Source organism: Macaca thibetana, chromosome 11 (genome assembly GCF_024542745.1).
Source record: "Macaca thibetana thibetana isolate TM-01 chromosome 11, ASM2454274v1, whole genome shotgun sequence".
NCBI classification, from domain to species: Eukaryota; Metazoa; Chordata; class Mammalia; order Primates; family Cercopithecidae; genus Macaca; species Macaca thibetana.
Genome location: NC_065588.1, coordinates 31375893 through 31392282, shown reverse-complemented (window position 1 = coordinate 31392282; position 16390 = coordinate 31375893). Strand labels below are relative to the sequence as shown.

At 40.8% G+C, this 16390-nt stretch overlaps 1 protein-coding gene across 7 annotated transcripts in view; it reads left to right on the top strand.

Moving 5' to 3' along the window:
- The window catches only part of DENND5B (DENN domain containing 5B), a 330200-nt gene that overhangs the window by 106536 nt on the left and 207274 nt on the right, over positions 1–16390 (top strand). For 5 of the 7 annotated variants that reach the window (XR_007717930.1, XM_050750275.1, XM_050750278.1 and 2 more), the window contains one exon: positions 1385–2051. Coding sequence is in view for 6 of the 7 variants with exons in the window: in XM_050750275.1 (XP_050606232.1) it covers positions 1385–2051 (667 nt within the window). In the remaining variant the exon portion in view is untranslated. The remainder of the gene's footprint in view (positions 1–1384; positions 2052–16390) is intronic. The other 2 variants (XM_050750279.1, XM_050750280.1) reach the window with 1 other exon arrangement.

Here is a 16390-nt window from a genome sequence, read left to right as displayed (position 1 = left end):
ACTAGAATCTTCTTTATCCACTAAGACCTATACTTGTCTTGAGGTTTCTGTTGGGCTTCATTTTTTCCTGGTAGCTCCTTCTTTTCTAATGTATGTCTTCCTACTATTACATATTTTTCCCCTAGCAACCCTTATTTACCCTACCATAGCATTTCCCTTACTTTATAGTTTATGATTTTTAAAACTCATCTGTTATCCTTACTGGACTGGAAATACCATAGGAGCATGGGCCATGACTGTCCTTCCCACCGTTGTATCACAGGGCCCCTCTCATAAAACGCACTTAATAAATGCTTTTTGATGGTTTGAATGAAGGAATAAAGGAACTGTGTTTTTCTTGGTAATGTGGGGATGTGGGAGATAGTCTAACTTTTGTACCATATCAGTTATTAAATGTAGAAAAAACTAGAAAGTAGTAATATATGGTTAAATTATTTCTATGTGAAAAGCATATTGCAATACAAAAATAGAAATATCTAAATATGAATAATGATTATTAGGGTGGTTGAATTACAAGTTCTGTTTTCCTTAGTATATTTCAATTTTTCTGTAATTTCATTTCTTTTATTTAAAATGTTTTAAAGAATCAATTCTAATTTTCTGTGCATTTTAAGTATCTTAAATATAGCATCTTTAGCTCCTCTGGGTACTTTTGTTCTCAAGTTTGACTCAATCCTGGGTAGTTCCCAAGAACTAGAGCATAATGTCTACTAGAAGTAATCTGAAATGCCTTGTTTCTGTGCTTCTGCTTTAGTGGATCAAAAAGCTTTCAATTTCCAAAGTGTCTTTTTCTTGCATAAAATACCATACTATTCAAAATAGCAAAGATGATACTGTTGTTTTTATTATTATTTAACTTTTTTCCACTTCCTAAATGAGCCTTTTCCTATTTCCCTGCTCCCCTGAAACATTTTCATCATTAATACAAAAATAGTACTTAAGTAAGTACTTAAGTACTATTTTTGTAAAGTGCTTTTTAATATTTGTGAAGTGCTTTTGCTCTGTCTTCAAGTCATTGATATAGCAGCTATTGTAGATAAAGGAACTGAGGCTCATAGAAGTTATATGGCTTGCTAAAGGCCACAAGCTTGGTTAGAGGTTTACTCTGGGACTAAATCAGTGATAGTCTTGTTCTTAGTAAAGCCCTCTGCATGTAACATCACACAATAAAAGTTTTTCCCTTGTATATATTCCTTTTAAGAATAATTTTATATGTATATATATGAGGAACTTATAATGTATTTCTAATTTAAGGCTATTGCCAGTGTTAAATCTGGATAAAACCTGTCCTTTTGAATCCTGTTATGTTAAAAAACAACATTTGTTTCTGGCTTGAAGTTATTTGTGTACTGCATTCTGATCCTTTTTTTTCTTTCTTTCACAGTTGTGCATGCCTAAAGGGCTATCTTTCAGGACACAAACTGACAATAAAGACCCCCAGTTTCACTCATTTATAATTACCAGGGAAGATGGTTCTCGCACCTATGGTTTTGTTCTCACTTTTTATGAAGAAGTTACAAGTAAGCAAATCTGCACAGCCATGCAGACACTCTACCAGATGCACAACGCTGAGCATTATAGCAGTGTGTATGCTTCATCTTCCTGCAGCATGGACTCATTGGCAAGTAGTCTTGATGAAGGAGATACAACTTCCCTTTTGAAACTCCAGCGGTACAACTCCTATGATATTAGCAGAGACACCCTGTATGTTTCAAAAAGTATATGCTTGATCACACCATTACCATTCATGCAGGCCTGCAAGAAATTCCTTATCCAGCTTTACAAGGCCGTTACCTCACAGCAGCCACCACCCTTGCCACTTGAAAGCTATATCCACAATATTCTTTATGAAGTACCCCTTCCACCTCCAGGGAGGTCACTGAAATTTTATGGTGTTTATGAACCTGTCATCTGCCAGAGGCCTGGGCCCAGTGAACTCCCCCTCTCTGATTATCCCCTTCGGGAGGCATTTGAGCTCCTGGGATTAGAGAACCTGGTGCAGGTGTTTACCTGTGTTCTTTTAGAGATGCAAATCCTTCTCTACTCACAAGGTAGGTTTTCCTTGGATTTTACATTTTCCAAAAACAAGTACTTATGCTCCCAACTACTGTGTTTCCATGGGGTGTATTATTAGAACCAAATAAATAATGATCACAGTCTTTTCTGTTTTGTATAAAGGGAGCAGGTATGGTGGGGCCAAAGGCTGAGATGTGACTGTGCTGTTTCTCTTTGAGGTGGCAGTCAGTGACTGCAGAGAGAAGTAGGAAGGAATACATGCGTTAACTTCGCTGATTTGGGCATATTTAGTTCTTAATGGAAATAGCTCTTTTTTCCTGATAATATATAATCGTCATTAAGAAAACATTTTTTCTTCTTCATAATGAGAGTGAGAGAATTCTGTTACTACTAGAAACGTGTAGACTTCCCATTCTTTGTAGATTGGTAAAGGTTCACATCAAAATTCAGCAAACATTGAAAAAGGATAAATGAAATCATTGACTCTGCAGCTTCCTGAGGCAATCAACTTTGGATCTTTGCCTGGGGGAGCATTCCATCTGAGTGAGAGAAAAGGTGAGCAGGCATGAGACAGATGACTTTCCCAGGTCTAACAATTCTGCCAGAGTTGTGTGTGTGTGGTTTTTTTGTTTTTTTGTTTTTGTTTTTTACTCTCAGAAGGAAGTTATCTTTGTGGTATCTTTCATTCAGAGTTCTTCCAACACATATTAAGAAACTTACAAACTATGGATTTTATTTTACCAGTACATTTGTGATGACTAATGTTGAGCCTAGACTAGGATACTAGTTCTCATCTGAATATGAATATGTAGAGAAAATAGAGATGCTATGTCATAATGGATAGTGAATTGAAGGAAATTATAAAATAGTACCTGTGCACTGATAGATTCTTCAAAAAAAATGTTGCACAAATGTTTGGATTTTTTTTTTTTTTTTTTTTTTAGACAAGTTCTCACTCTGTCACCCAGGCTGGAGTGCAGTAGTGCAATTATGGGTCACTGCAACCTCAACCTCCTGTGCTCAAGCTGTCTTCCCACCTCACCCTCCTGAGTAGCTGGTACTATAGAAATGTGCCACCACATCAGCTAATTTTTTTATTTTTTGTAGAGATGGACTCTCACTGTGTTGCCCCGGCTGGTCTCAAAATCCTGGGCTCAAATGATCCTCCCGCCTTGGCCTCCCAAAGTGCTGGAATTACAGGCATGAAGCATTGCACCCGGCTGGGGTTAGCATTTTGCTAGCTTGTATTTAAGCTGGCGGAATTGTAGTGCAGTCGTGACTGGTGCCGTGAAGTTTATTTTACCACTTTCCTTTTTTTATTTTTCTATTTTAAATTATAAGTGGGGCTGAGCCAAGTAGACTATATTTGTACTTCCCCATCTTGTGTGTATGTTGACACTATTTGTGTGTTGACAGCCCTTCACAAGGTTGTATTTTCTTCAGTTTATCCAACATAATGTTCTTTGATAATGTGTTCCATGTCTCAATTTTTGTTGTCAGGAAGTTATTCTCTAATGACCAATCTAAATTTCTTCTTTCGCCCACTTTCTTTTTTTATATATATTTAACATATGTTTTAATGAAACACTTTCTCATCATCTTTAAATAAAAAAAAATTTTTCCATTTTTTAATCTGAAGCTCCTCGGGCATTAGGACTTAATTGCTTTCTGCTCCACAGATTTCAGATGCCACTGCACTAATTCCCCAGTGCTCTTGAGGCAGAGCTTAGACATGTCCTCCTCAGTTGGAAGTCCTTGTGGCAACTTCAGGGGCTTGATTCTTACTGTTTAACCACTTTCAGTTTTGCACTCACTTAAGAGATATGCTTGTGAACTTGAGGGGTATGTGTGTTTTCTAATCTGAGCATCTTTATTATATATTTTTCCCAATATATGGACACCTTTTTGTACTTTTTATTCTGGTAACAACATGCAGTTTCTGAAGATTCTGTGGATCTCCATCATATTTTTCATGATCTGCAAGTGAAGGCTGAAACACTTGATATGGAAATCTTGACCTGGTAAATTTGTGATGAATCCAATCTATGTAAATGAGAGACTTCACACCTTTTGTCCCAGTCTGTAGTTCATTTTGCCTCTTGAGCTACTGAGAGCAAAATCCCTGCCATAAGTGTAGTGATTGTTCTCTTTAGAGGCAGCATCTGCTAAATATTCAGCACGAAGAAGCTGAGGACTTCCCAGCAGCAGAAGCTGAGGACTCACTCCTTCCATCATTACTTACAGATCACCTTTTTGTATCTGAAAAATTTTACTTTAAGTAATTCTCTCTTCCTTTCTTCCTTTTTTTCCCCTTGAATAGGGTAGGGATTAGAGAATAACTAGAAGGGGCAGGCTTGGAGCTTAATACCTTCTGATGTTTTAGCCCATTAGAAAAAAAGAACTTCCTTTTTTTTTTTTTTTTTTTTTTTTTTTTAAAGACAGAGTCTCGCCCTGTCACCCAGGCTGGAGTGCAGTGGCACGATCTTGGCTCACTGCAACCTACACCTCCCAGGTTCAAACGATTCTCCTGCCTCAGCCTCCCAAGTAGCTGGGACTACAGGTGTGTACCACCACACCCAGCTCATTTTTGTGTTTTTAATAGAGACAGGGTTTTCACCATGTTGGTCAGGCTGGTCTTGAACTCCTGACCTCATGATCCACTCACCTCAGTCTCCCAAAGTGCTGGGATTACAGGTGTGAGCCACTGTGCCAGGCCGAAAAAAAAACTTTATATTCTAGACTTAGAAGAAATCTTAAAGGCCATTTTCTTAAATCTTAAAGTTCAATTTATTTATGTTCTGCCTAGAGAAGCAATTTGGGTTAGAAAGAATATTGGGGGTGGGTGGGTTCTTTGGTTTTGCCTTTAATTTTTAGAGATGGGGTCTCACTGTGTTGCCCAGAATGGAGTACAGCATATTCACAGGCACAGTCATAGCACACTGCAGCCCAAAACTCCTCCGCTCACAGCATCCTCCCACCTCAGCCTCCCGAGTAGTTGAGACTGCAGGCACATATCACCATGCCTGGTTTAGAGTATTGGTTTTTGAAGTCATAACAATCCGGGGTTCAAATATCTACTCTTATCATTCATTAACTATACCCGTGAGTGTGTTAGGTAATCCTCCTGTGTGACAGTTGCCTCATCTCTATAGGGATAATAGTTTGGGTTTTTTTTTTCTCCTTTCTCACTGATTTATTATGACAATTAAATAAGAAAACCTGTATAAAATACTTAGGGTATAATTGACACTGACTAAATTATAGCTGATGCTGTTATAATAATTACTAGTTTTATTAGTCCCATATAATCTTCTATAAATTATACTTATCTCTGAGTTGTGAAGGTTCAACATATTACTACATTTAACATAAAACCTTTTTAAATGATATAGTCAAGAGTTTATTCCAAAGAACCTAACATATGTTCCTTTATATTGTGTACCATGCTTTTTTTAGAAGTCAAAAAACAAACCAAAAAAAACCCAAAACCTTCCATTATCACACTTCCTCTTTTATTTTTTATTTTTATTTTATTTTTTATTGAGATAGAGTCTCACTCTGTTGCCCAGGCTGGAGTGCAGTGGCGTTATCTCGGCTCATTGCAACTTCTACCTCCTGGGTTCAAGCGATTCTCGTGCCTCAGCCTCCCAAGTACCTGGGAGTACAGGCACGCACCACCATGCCTGGCTAATTTTGTATTTTTAGTAGAGATGAGGTTTTGCCATGTTGACTAGGCTGGTCTCGAACTCCTGACCCTAGGTAATCTGCCTGCCTCAGTCTCCCGAAGTTCTGGGATTATAGGCATAAGCCACCGCACCCGGCCCACACTTCCTCTTTTGAATAGCACTTTATGTCTCACCGTTTGTGATCTGTCCTGAGCTCTCCTATTTCTGCTCTTTTTTTGTTTGTTTGTTTTGAGACAGGGTCTCACTCTGGTGCCCAGGCTGGAATGCAGCAACATGATCGTAGCTCACTGCAACCTCAAACTCCAGGGCTCAAGCAACCTTCACCCCTTAGCCTCCTGAGTAGCTGGGACTGCAGGCATGCATTACCACACCTGACTAATTTTTTTTATTTTTAGTAGAGATGAAGTCTCACTACACTGCCCAGGCTTGTTTGAAACTCCTGGGCTCAGGTGATCCTTCTGCCTCAGCTTCCCAAAATTCAGGGTTTACAGGTGTGAGCCACTGCTTAGCTTGTCCCATTTGGTTTATCGAGTCTATTCAGGGGTTTTAGTTCATTAATATCTACTAATTTATTTCAGTTTCAAATGAAGAAGAATAAGCATTTATGGATATGGTTTTATACTCTGAGTATATTTTTGTAATCTGTATGCTGCGAACAACAGAGTGAATCCCTAGAATATAGAACTGGGTTTTTTAAAAATTTAAAGTGTCATACCCCAAAAAATTCCCATACAGTGAATTTATAACCATTCACTAAAATCATTCTATGTTAGGAATTGTGCTACAAAAAGGCATTGTATATTTTGGATCTTTTCCCTACATTTAATCCTCTCAACAGTGAGTTAGTACTGTTCTGCATTTTTTGTTGAGGAAGAGATTGAGGCTTGGGGAAACTAAGTAATCTGCCCAAGATGATACAGCTAGTAAGTAGTATGGTACTACTAAGAATTGGGTTTCATCAGTCTTTTTTCAGATGCTTAACCACTGTGTTAACTGTATAGGGCACTACACTTAACCTCTCCTTATCCATCTCAATATTTATTTTTAAATGATTAACTCATTCTGTGGGTCTATTGTAAAGGTGTCATGTGAAATAATTGTAGAGTATAAAATGAAAGCTCTGTGTAAATCTAGATTTTAATAGCCAATGTCTCTTTTATTAGAGAGAAATATTTCATTTAAATGAATGAAATAAGAGTGCTTATGTTGATTTGTACTTGGGTGCCCTCCTTTACTCTTCTTAACTGTGTTAAGGGAGTTCTAATAACATGTGATACTTCATTTCTTACTCACTGATAAAGCTATGCCATAAATTTGAAAACATTGCATGTGCTGAAGAATTACCATGAAAACCCAAAGTGAATCAAAGTACATGGATTTCAGTAATGAAAATGTCCTTCTAGACTGATTTGAAATTCCGATCCACAGCCCATTTAAACCAATTCAATCTGTTATTTAGGAAGTGTGTATATCACTGTCACTTTGCAGTGATAACTAGCTAGAAATTCTAAGCAGAGAAAACGTACCCAGGATGTGAAGGCTCTTTTCTAGGACCCCAGATCAGAAATGGGCACTTTGTTCTGCAATTGGGAAATACCTGGAGCAGCTCAGTATGAAAATCAGAGTATGATACTTTTTACAAAGAACTAGTGGAAGAATAAAAGGGGAATTTAAACACCAATGTCTAGCTTTTGATACCGGTACAAAAGTCTAAGGAACATTTTTGGGCCTTGCTTACCTCCTTTGGTTCTTCATAGTTGAAATAAACCACTACCCACCGCCCACACCACACTGCATGCCTGTGTGCCTTTGCAGTGCTCCTCTGCCATCCCTCTGTTCTTTCATCCCTCTGAGTCGTATGTGAATTAACCTTGTCAGAAAGTGGAAGCTACTTGAAGTTTTCTTGAAAAAGTTGGGAGCTTTCTCATCACAAATTGCTAGGCATGCTCAAGCGAACATCATCATTCTCCTTGGAACTGCCATCCATAAACCAAGCAGTACTTTGTTGGTCAACTGAGAGGTGTTTATAGTGCATTGTCCAAGTGACAATTAAATGTAGAAGCTTCTCTTACAGTTCCAAAGTCAGTCCTAGGGAAAAAGAGGCTCCCTATATGTGAGAATCTCTTCCTTGCATTCCTCTGGTAACAAGATCCAGTATAAACCATTTCTTTTTCATTAGGGAACTCTTTTGGGCAGTGTCCTCTCCCATTTGAGTGTTTTTCCAAAATCCCCCTAGATACCATGGATATTTCAAGTTTCAGCATTATTTTATGTCCTTCAGCCATAGGGGCACTTTAAATCAATATCCAATAGCATACTTAGTAATTGCCCCTCAAATGGAAATTCTGTAGTCCAGCACCCTGATAGTTGTCACTGGGAGGCACTCACAGGCTTTTGACATAGCCCTAGCCCACACTCCACATACAGAGAATTTGTACCAGTGCTCCAGCTTCTCTGTTCTACACTGTGTGAGCTCAGGCAATCTAATTCATTCCCATTTAGCATGTCCAATTAATATTGCTTGAAAGGTAGATTGACACTGTGTCCTCTTTTTTACTGTACTAGGTAGGAGAAATGGGGTGAAACAGTCAAACGTAAGATCCACTCCCATGAAACATTTAGGTAAAGTCTGTTTAAATGTTCCAATTTCATTCAGACTTCCTCCTTAATCCTGTCAACTTTAACACTTTAATATATTATCATTCTAATTGTAGTCTGCACTAAGGCTGCAAGCCACTGTATTGAGGCAGTGGCTCGTGCCTGTAATCCCAACACTTTGGGAGTTTGAGGCGGGAGGATCACTTGAGCCCAGGAGTTTGAGACCAGTCTGGGCAACATGGCAAAACCCCATCTCTACTAAAATACAAAAATTAGGCAGGCATAGTGGTGTGCACCTGTAGTCTCAGCTACTACAGGGGCTGAGGTGGGAGGATCGCTTGAGCCTGGGTGATGGAGGTTGCAGTAACCTGAGATTGTGCTACTGCACTCCAGCCTGGGTGACAGAGTAAGACCCTATCTTTTTTTTTTTTTTAAAAAAAAAGACTTCACCAAAAGATTTTGGTGTAACAGCGTATAAGGCTCTCAAATGAGTCCCCAGAAACTTCTCCAACCCTTGATTATTTGACCCACTCCTGTGCATTAGGTTTTGGTAGTTCAGCAAGGTATCCTGGCCCTTTTGTCAGTCTTTATTTTGATTAATTTGCCTTACTATATCCCGAAGCAATTCCAGATCATGTTTCTAACTATAATCTTTGCCTTCTTACATTTAAAATTTCTCTATGCTGGGGCAAATAGAGCAGATTTGTTTTGGCCCTTTAATGTTGGGAAACCATCTGAGGGTCCTTATAGTCCATGCAACCTTTGTTAATGCTATATTAAGACTTTCGTAGGCCAGGCGCGGTGGCTCAAGCCTGTAATCCCAGCACTTTGGGAGGCCGAGACGGGCGGATCACGAGGTCAGGAGATCGAGACCATCCTGGCTACCACGGTGAAACCCCGTCTCTACTAAAAAATACAAAAAAGCTAGCCGGGCAAGGTGGCGGGCACCTGTAGTCCCAGCTGCTCGGGAGGCTGAGGCAGGAGAATGGCGTAAACCCGGGAGGCGGAGCTTGCAGTGAGCTGAGATCCGGCCACCGCACTCCAGCCTGGGCGACAGAGTGAGACTCCGTCTCAAAAAAAAAAAAAAAAGACTTTCGTTTCAGGCTGGGTGCCGTGGCTCATGTCTGTAAATCCCAACACTTTGGGAGGCTGAGGTGGGTGGATCACCTGAGGTTGTGAGTTCAAGACCAGCCTGACCAACATGGAGAAACCCCATCTCTACTGAAAATACAAAGTTAGCCAGGCATGGTGGTGCATGCCTGTAATCCCAGCTACTCAGGAGGCTGAGGCAGGAGAATCGCTTGAACCCTGGGGGCAGAGATTGCATTGTGAGCCGAGATCGCGCCAATGCACTCCAGCCTGGGCAACAAGAGTGAAACTCCATCTCAAAAATAATAATAATAATAATAAATTAGCCAGGCATGGTAGTGTTTGCCTGTAGTCCCGGCTACTTGGGAGGCTGAGGTGGAGGATCACCTGAGCCCAGGAGTTAGAGGCTGCAGTGAGCCATGGTTATGTCACTGTACTACAGCCTCATGACAGAGCGAGACCCTGTCTCAAAGAAAAAAGAAAAGAGGTTTATTTGGCTCACAGTTCTATGCATGTGCTAGAATCTGCTTCTGATGAGGGCCTTGGGAAGCATCTACTCATGGCAGGAGGTGAAGGGGAGCCAGAATCACATGGCAAGAGAGAGGAAGGAAGCAAGAGAGAGGAGGGAGATGCCAGACTATTTTCAATAACCAATTTTCACGGAAAGTAAGAGTGAAAACTACTCGCTCACAACCATGAGAATGGCACAAAGCCATTCATGAGAGATGCCCCCCCAGGACCCAAATACCTCACCTCCAACATTGGGGACAAACTACCATGTCCAAACCATGTCCACAAACCAGGGGTTCTCCACCACCATCCCCCAACCCCTCAAGCTATAAATTCCCAGAATGATTCACAGCTCAAGAAAAGTTTACTTACTGTAACTGGTTTATTGTTTTACAACTTGGAAGAGGGTGACTGCAAAATCAGGGACTTATCCAGCACCATGCCAGTCCAGAAGCGCCCTGTATTTCCTTCTTTCTTTCTTTTTTTTTTCACTGCGAACCTCTGCCTGTCACCCAGGGGTTCAGGTCATTGTCCTGCTCCGGGTTCAGGTCATTGTCCTGCCTCAGCCTCCTGAGTAGCTGGGATTATAGGCACATGCCACCACAGCTAGCTAATTTTTGTATTTTTAGTAGAGACAGGTTTCACCACGTTGGCCAGGCTGGTCTTGAACTCCTGACCTCCAGTGATCCACCTGCCTCGGCCTCCCAAAGTGCTGGGATTACAGGCCTGAGGCAGTGCGCCTGGCCACCTCTATTTTTTTCTTGAATAAATTTTTGTCCTTACTATTTTCTCTAAGAAAATTTTTATTAAGCTTTCAATTTATTAGTAAAATGTCTTAATATTTCCTTATTTTCTTGACCCCTGTTATATCTGTAGTTTTGTCCTCCTTTTCATTCCTAATACTGTTTGTGCAGTCTCTTTTTCCCCAGTTATTTTTACCTGAAGTTTGTCAATTATATTACTTCTTTTTGTTTGTTTGGTTTCTTGAGACAGGGCCTCACACTGTTGCCCATCCTGGAGTGCAATAGCATGATCAAGGCTCACTGCAGTCTTGACCTCCCTGGGCTCAGGCAATCCTCCTGCCTTAGCCTCCCAAGTAGCTGGAACTACAGGTGCATGCCACCATGCCTGGCTAATTTTTTTTATTTTTTGAAATGACAAGGTCTCACTGTGTTGGCCAGACTAGTCCCAAACTCCTGGGCTCAAGCGATCCTCCTGTGTTGGCCTCCCAAAGTGCTGGGATCACAGGCATGAGCCATTGTGCCCAGCCCTATTACTCTTTTTAAAGAACCAGCTTTTACTTTCATTGGTATCCTCTATTGTACCTTTGTTTTATGTTTTATTAATTTATGGTTTTATTTTTATTATTCACTTCTTTCTGCTACTTTCTTTGGGCTTACTAAACCTTTCTTTCTCCCCACCTGCCCACCAAAATCAGCATCTTAAGCAGTTGAGTCCTGTGTTAGGTGCATCCCACAAGTCTTAGTATCTGATATTTTCATTATCATTGAATTCTAAAAATATATATATATATATTTTTGAGACAGGGTCTTTCTCTGTCACCCAGACTGGAATGCAGTGGTGTGATCACAGCTCACTGTAGCCTCAACTTCTCAGGCTCAAGCCATCCTCCTACCTCAACCTCCCTTGTAGCTGGGACTACAGGTGCATGCCACCATACCTGGCCAATTTTTAATTTTTTTTAAAGGTGGGGGTCTCCGTATGTTGCCCAGGCTGTTCTGGAACTCCTAGGCTCAAGCAATCCTTTCACCTCAGCCTCTCAAAGTTCTGGAATTAGAGGTGTGAGCCACCATACCTGGCTCATTCTAAGAATTTTTAAATTTTCATTTATTTTGGCCATTTGTCTTGCTTTTCTCTCTCTCTCTCTCTCTCTTTGTTTTTGATGTTTTGAATTGATTTAAATTTTTTTCTCATTGTAGTTTTTTCTGTTTAGATGTTATATGCTCTTAATGGTAAATTTTGAGATTTCAACATGAACAGTTACTCTTATGTTATAGAATCTTTACAGATACTATAAAATGCTTTAACTCCATGCTCATCGTGGCTTACTTGTTATGATTGTTCAGTTTTAGTAATCCCTCAAATTAGACATTTTTATTCTATACACTTGGTTTTGTTTAAATTTACTCATAGTGACCTTATTTTGTTTTTCTTTGAAACAAGGTCTCACTCTATTACCTAGGCTGGAGTGCAGTGATGCAGCCATAACTCATTGCATCCTTGAACTCCTGGACTCAAGCGATCCTACTGCCTCAGCCTCCTGATAGCTGGGACTACAGGCACACGCCACCAAGCTGGGCTAATTTTTTTTTTTTTTTGGTAGAGATGGGGGTCTCACTATCTTGTCCAGGCTGCTCACGAAGTCCTAGGCTCAAGCAGTCCTCTGCCTCAGCCTCCCAAAGTGCTGGGATTGTAGGTGTGAGCCACTGCACCCAGCCTCAGTTATTATTTTTTGAAAATTCACAATTTTATTTCAATCTTAGAGATTTCTTCTGAGATCAGTCTTCTTCCTAACATGTATTCTTAGAAGTTCCTTTCCTGAGGTAGCTTTCTCTGTTAGATTTTGTTTTCTCCTTGTTTTTGAAAAATAGTTCGTTGGATATTAAATTCTATATTAAAAGTTTTTGTTTTTCGGCTCTTAATACACTGAAGATAATATTCTATCATCTTAAATAGTTCATTGGATGTTAAATTCTATGTTAAAAGGTTTTTTTTTTCTCTTAGTACTCTGAGGATAATATTCTATCATCTTCTGGTTTCCTGTGTTGCTGTTGAGAAGTCAGCTATCACTTCTAATGTCGTTCTAATGAATGACTGTCATTATTATTCATTAGCCAGAAATCTGTTGTTTCAACTCTGGTTATATTTAAGATTTTTTGTCTTTGGTGTCCAATATTGTGACTGATTTATCTGAATGAGGCTTGCTTTATTTATTCTGCTTGTGATTCATTATGTTTCCTGAAATTTAAGAACTGTCGTTTACCCATTTTGGAAAATTCTCGACTATCTTGGTAAATATTGCTTTCATGTATCTTTTTTTAATCCTCCTGAAACTCTAATTAAACATCTTTGTTGTTGTTGTTGTTGTTGTTATTGTTGTTGTTTTGAGACAGAGTCTCACTCTGTCACCCAGGATGGAGTGCAGTGGTGTGAACTCTGCTCACTGTAACCTCTGCCTCCCGGGTTCAAGCAGTTCTCCTGTCTCAGCCTCCTGAGTAGCTGGGACTACAGGCACATGCCACCATGCCCAGCTAATTTTTTTATTTTTAGTATAGATGGGGTTTTACCATTTTGACCAGGATGGTCTTGATCTCTTGACTTCGTGATCCACCCGCCTGGGCCTCCCAAAGTGCTGAGATTACAGGCATGAGCCACCACACCTGGCCTCATTCCCATTTTCTGTGTGTCTCTGTGCTGCATTCTGGGTAATTTCTCCACATCTGTCTCCTACTTTATGAATTCTCTCTTTACCTGTGTTTAATCTATAATTAGCCCTTTCTTTGACATTTTTGGTCACAGTGAAGCTTGTTACAGACAAACATATTTAGGTTGGGTGGCTTAGGTGGTGTGGTGGCCCCACATTGATGTCATACTGAGGACAGGGGTCAAGTACTCCATGATTAGTCTTTGCTCTTACTTCAGGAGCTGCCAGAGGCTGTGCCTTTCATTTTCCAGTGCCGTAAGTCATTGTTGGCAATGCCTGAGATAAATTTCTGTGAAACTAGGGAGATAAACCAAGTTATGCATGTGTCTGAGACCTCAAAGCCAATGTAATTCAGATAATACTCAGTCACATTGGGCCGGGCGCATGGCTCACGCCTGTAATCCCTGCACTTTGGAAGGCTGAGACAGGCGGATTACTTGAGGTCAGGAGTTTGAGACTAACCTGGCCAACATGGTGAAACCCCATCTCTACAAAAATACAAAAATTAGCCAGGCCTGGTGGCGTGCGCCTGTAATCCCAGCTGCTGGGGAGGCTGAGGCAGGAGAACCACTTGAACCCGGGAGGCAGAGGTTGCTGTGAGCCAAGTTCATGCCACTGCACTCCAGCCTGGGCAACAGAGTGAGATTCTGTCTCAAAAATAAAAATAAAAAGTAGTCAGTCACAGCATCCAGGATCATAAGTGTATAATCTTCCAGCTACATCAGGAAGTCTACCAGAGGCATGCTGAATACCACCAGCAGCTTCACATCTCCATTGGCAGTGCTTGGCAAGGCATAAAGCTTGCTAGACACAGCTCCTGATCTGCACCACCATGGTTCCTGTGCCGCCAACTGCAGCTCCAGACCCATCCCCCTCTGTTGCCCTCGAGGGGCTGATCTTATTCTCCACAGTAATGCTAGTGGACAGCATGGCAGGGACTGCGGCAGCAGAGGCCATTGCCACCTTGGGATCTGTGCCAGAGCCACCAGTAGGCAAATTCTTGACAGTATGTTTTTATTGTGTAATATAGTCAAGCATAATTTTTTAATGTCTACTTTTATTTCATTTTACATGCCTTGGATGTTAACATATTAATTTCCCAAAGCATATTTACTGGCTACTGACCATGTAGTAGGTCATATGTTGAATATTAACAATTCTAAGATTAAAAATACAGATATGTCCAGGCGCAGTGGCTCATGCCTGTAATCTCAGCACTTTGGGAGGCGGAGGCAGGCAGATCACTTGAGGTCAGGAGTTCAAGACCAGCCTGGCCAACATGGCGAAACTCCATTCTACAAAAAACACAAAAAACCGGGTGTGGTGGTGTACAGCTGTAATACAAGCTACTCGGGAGGGTGAGGTATGAGAATCGCTTGAACCTGAGAGGCAGAGGCTGCAGTGAGCCAAGACTGCACCACTGCACTCCGGCCTAGATGAAAGAGTGAGACCCTGCCTCCAAAAATAAATAAAAAGAAGAATACAGATATTGCTCTGTAGGAGATGATGGTGTATTGGGGAAGAGAAACCATAAAGAGAGAATTATGACAGAATTGTAATGTTTTAGTGAGATGAGTAATTCCTGTGATGGAAATACAGATAGGGTACTGTTGAAGCATGTAGATAGTAGCCTGGTGGTGATAAGAAGTGTTAGGAAAGGCTTTCCAAAGAAGCAATTGCCTGAGGAAAAAGTGGAACCTAGTCAGGCAGTGCGAGAGGAAGGGACATTCTGGGCAGAGGAAAACAATATACAAGGGGCACAGGGCCTGTGAAAACATGGACTGCAAGCAGATGATCTTACTGCATATAGAGTGGTGATAAGGAATGAGGTAGACAAGGGCCAAATCATGAAGAGCCTCATGTGCCATGCTGAGGCCTGTCTTAAATATTAAAATGACTTCTTTTATGCATTCATCACTTTGAGTATCAATTATAAAAAGACTTTCCTAAAATACTTAAGTTTAAAAAAAATGCTTAAAGAAGAAAAATCTGCCTTTTATTTCTTGATTCAGTTAAAAAGAATTGTCTTGTTTCTGCTGAATAATTGCATTATTAAAAAATGTGTGAGCCGGGCGCAGTGGCTCACGCCTGTAATCTCAGCACTTTGGGAGGCCGAGGCATGTGGATCACCTGAAGTCAGGAGTTCGAGACCAGCCTGGCCAACATGGTGAAACCCCATCTCTACTAAAAATACAAAAAAATTAGCTAGGTATGGTGGCGGTGCCTGTAATCCCAGCTACCCAGGAGGCTGAGTGAGGCAGGAGAATCGCTTGAACCCAGGAGGTGGAGGTTGCAGTGAGCTGAGATTGCATCATTGCGCTCCAGCCTGGGCAGCAAGAGTGAAAACTCCATCTCAGAAAAGAAAAAATGTGTGTGGTACTTCAACCAGTCTTGAAGAAAATGCAGAACTGGAAAGAAGAATAGACATAGAACACCCACAACACATGGATGGAATAAAATCTAAGCATGTCTTTTTAAGTTATAGCTGTCTAGCAAGATTATATATATTCTTTTCCCACTCATCATCTATTCGTTCAAAAATACTGTTTTGGCCTCTATTATATGTCAGATACTGTGGTAAATACTGAGGTTACAAGAATATAAAAGGCCCCAATCCTTGGTTGAAATGATGACCACAGAGTAGAATCTAAGGAGATTTCTCTGGATTTCGTCTTCATGGTCTGTAACTGTACATAATTGTCTCTTCCTACTCCTGGTGGGTTTTTGTTGTTGAGTATTTTTTGTTTGTGTGTTTTTTTGGTTTTTTGAGACAGAATCTTACTCTGTCACCCAGGCCTGGAGTGCAGTGGTGTGATCTCAGCTCACTGCAACCTCTGCCTCCTGGATTCAGGCGATTCTCGTGCCTCAGCTTCCTAAGTAGCTGAGATTACAGGCATGTGCCCCTATGCCTAATTTTTGTATTTTTACTAGAGATGGGGTTTTGCCATGATGGGCAGGCTTGTCTTGAACTCCTGGCCTCAGGTGATTCACCTGCCTTGGCCTCTCAAAGTGCTGGGATTACAGGTGTTGTGCTTGGCTTTTCTTT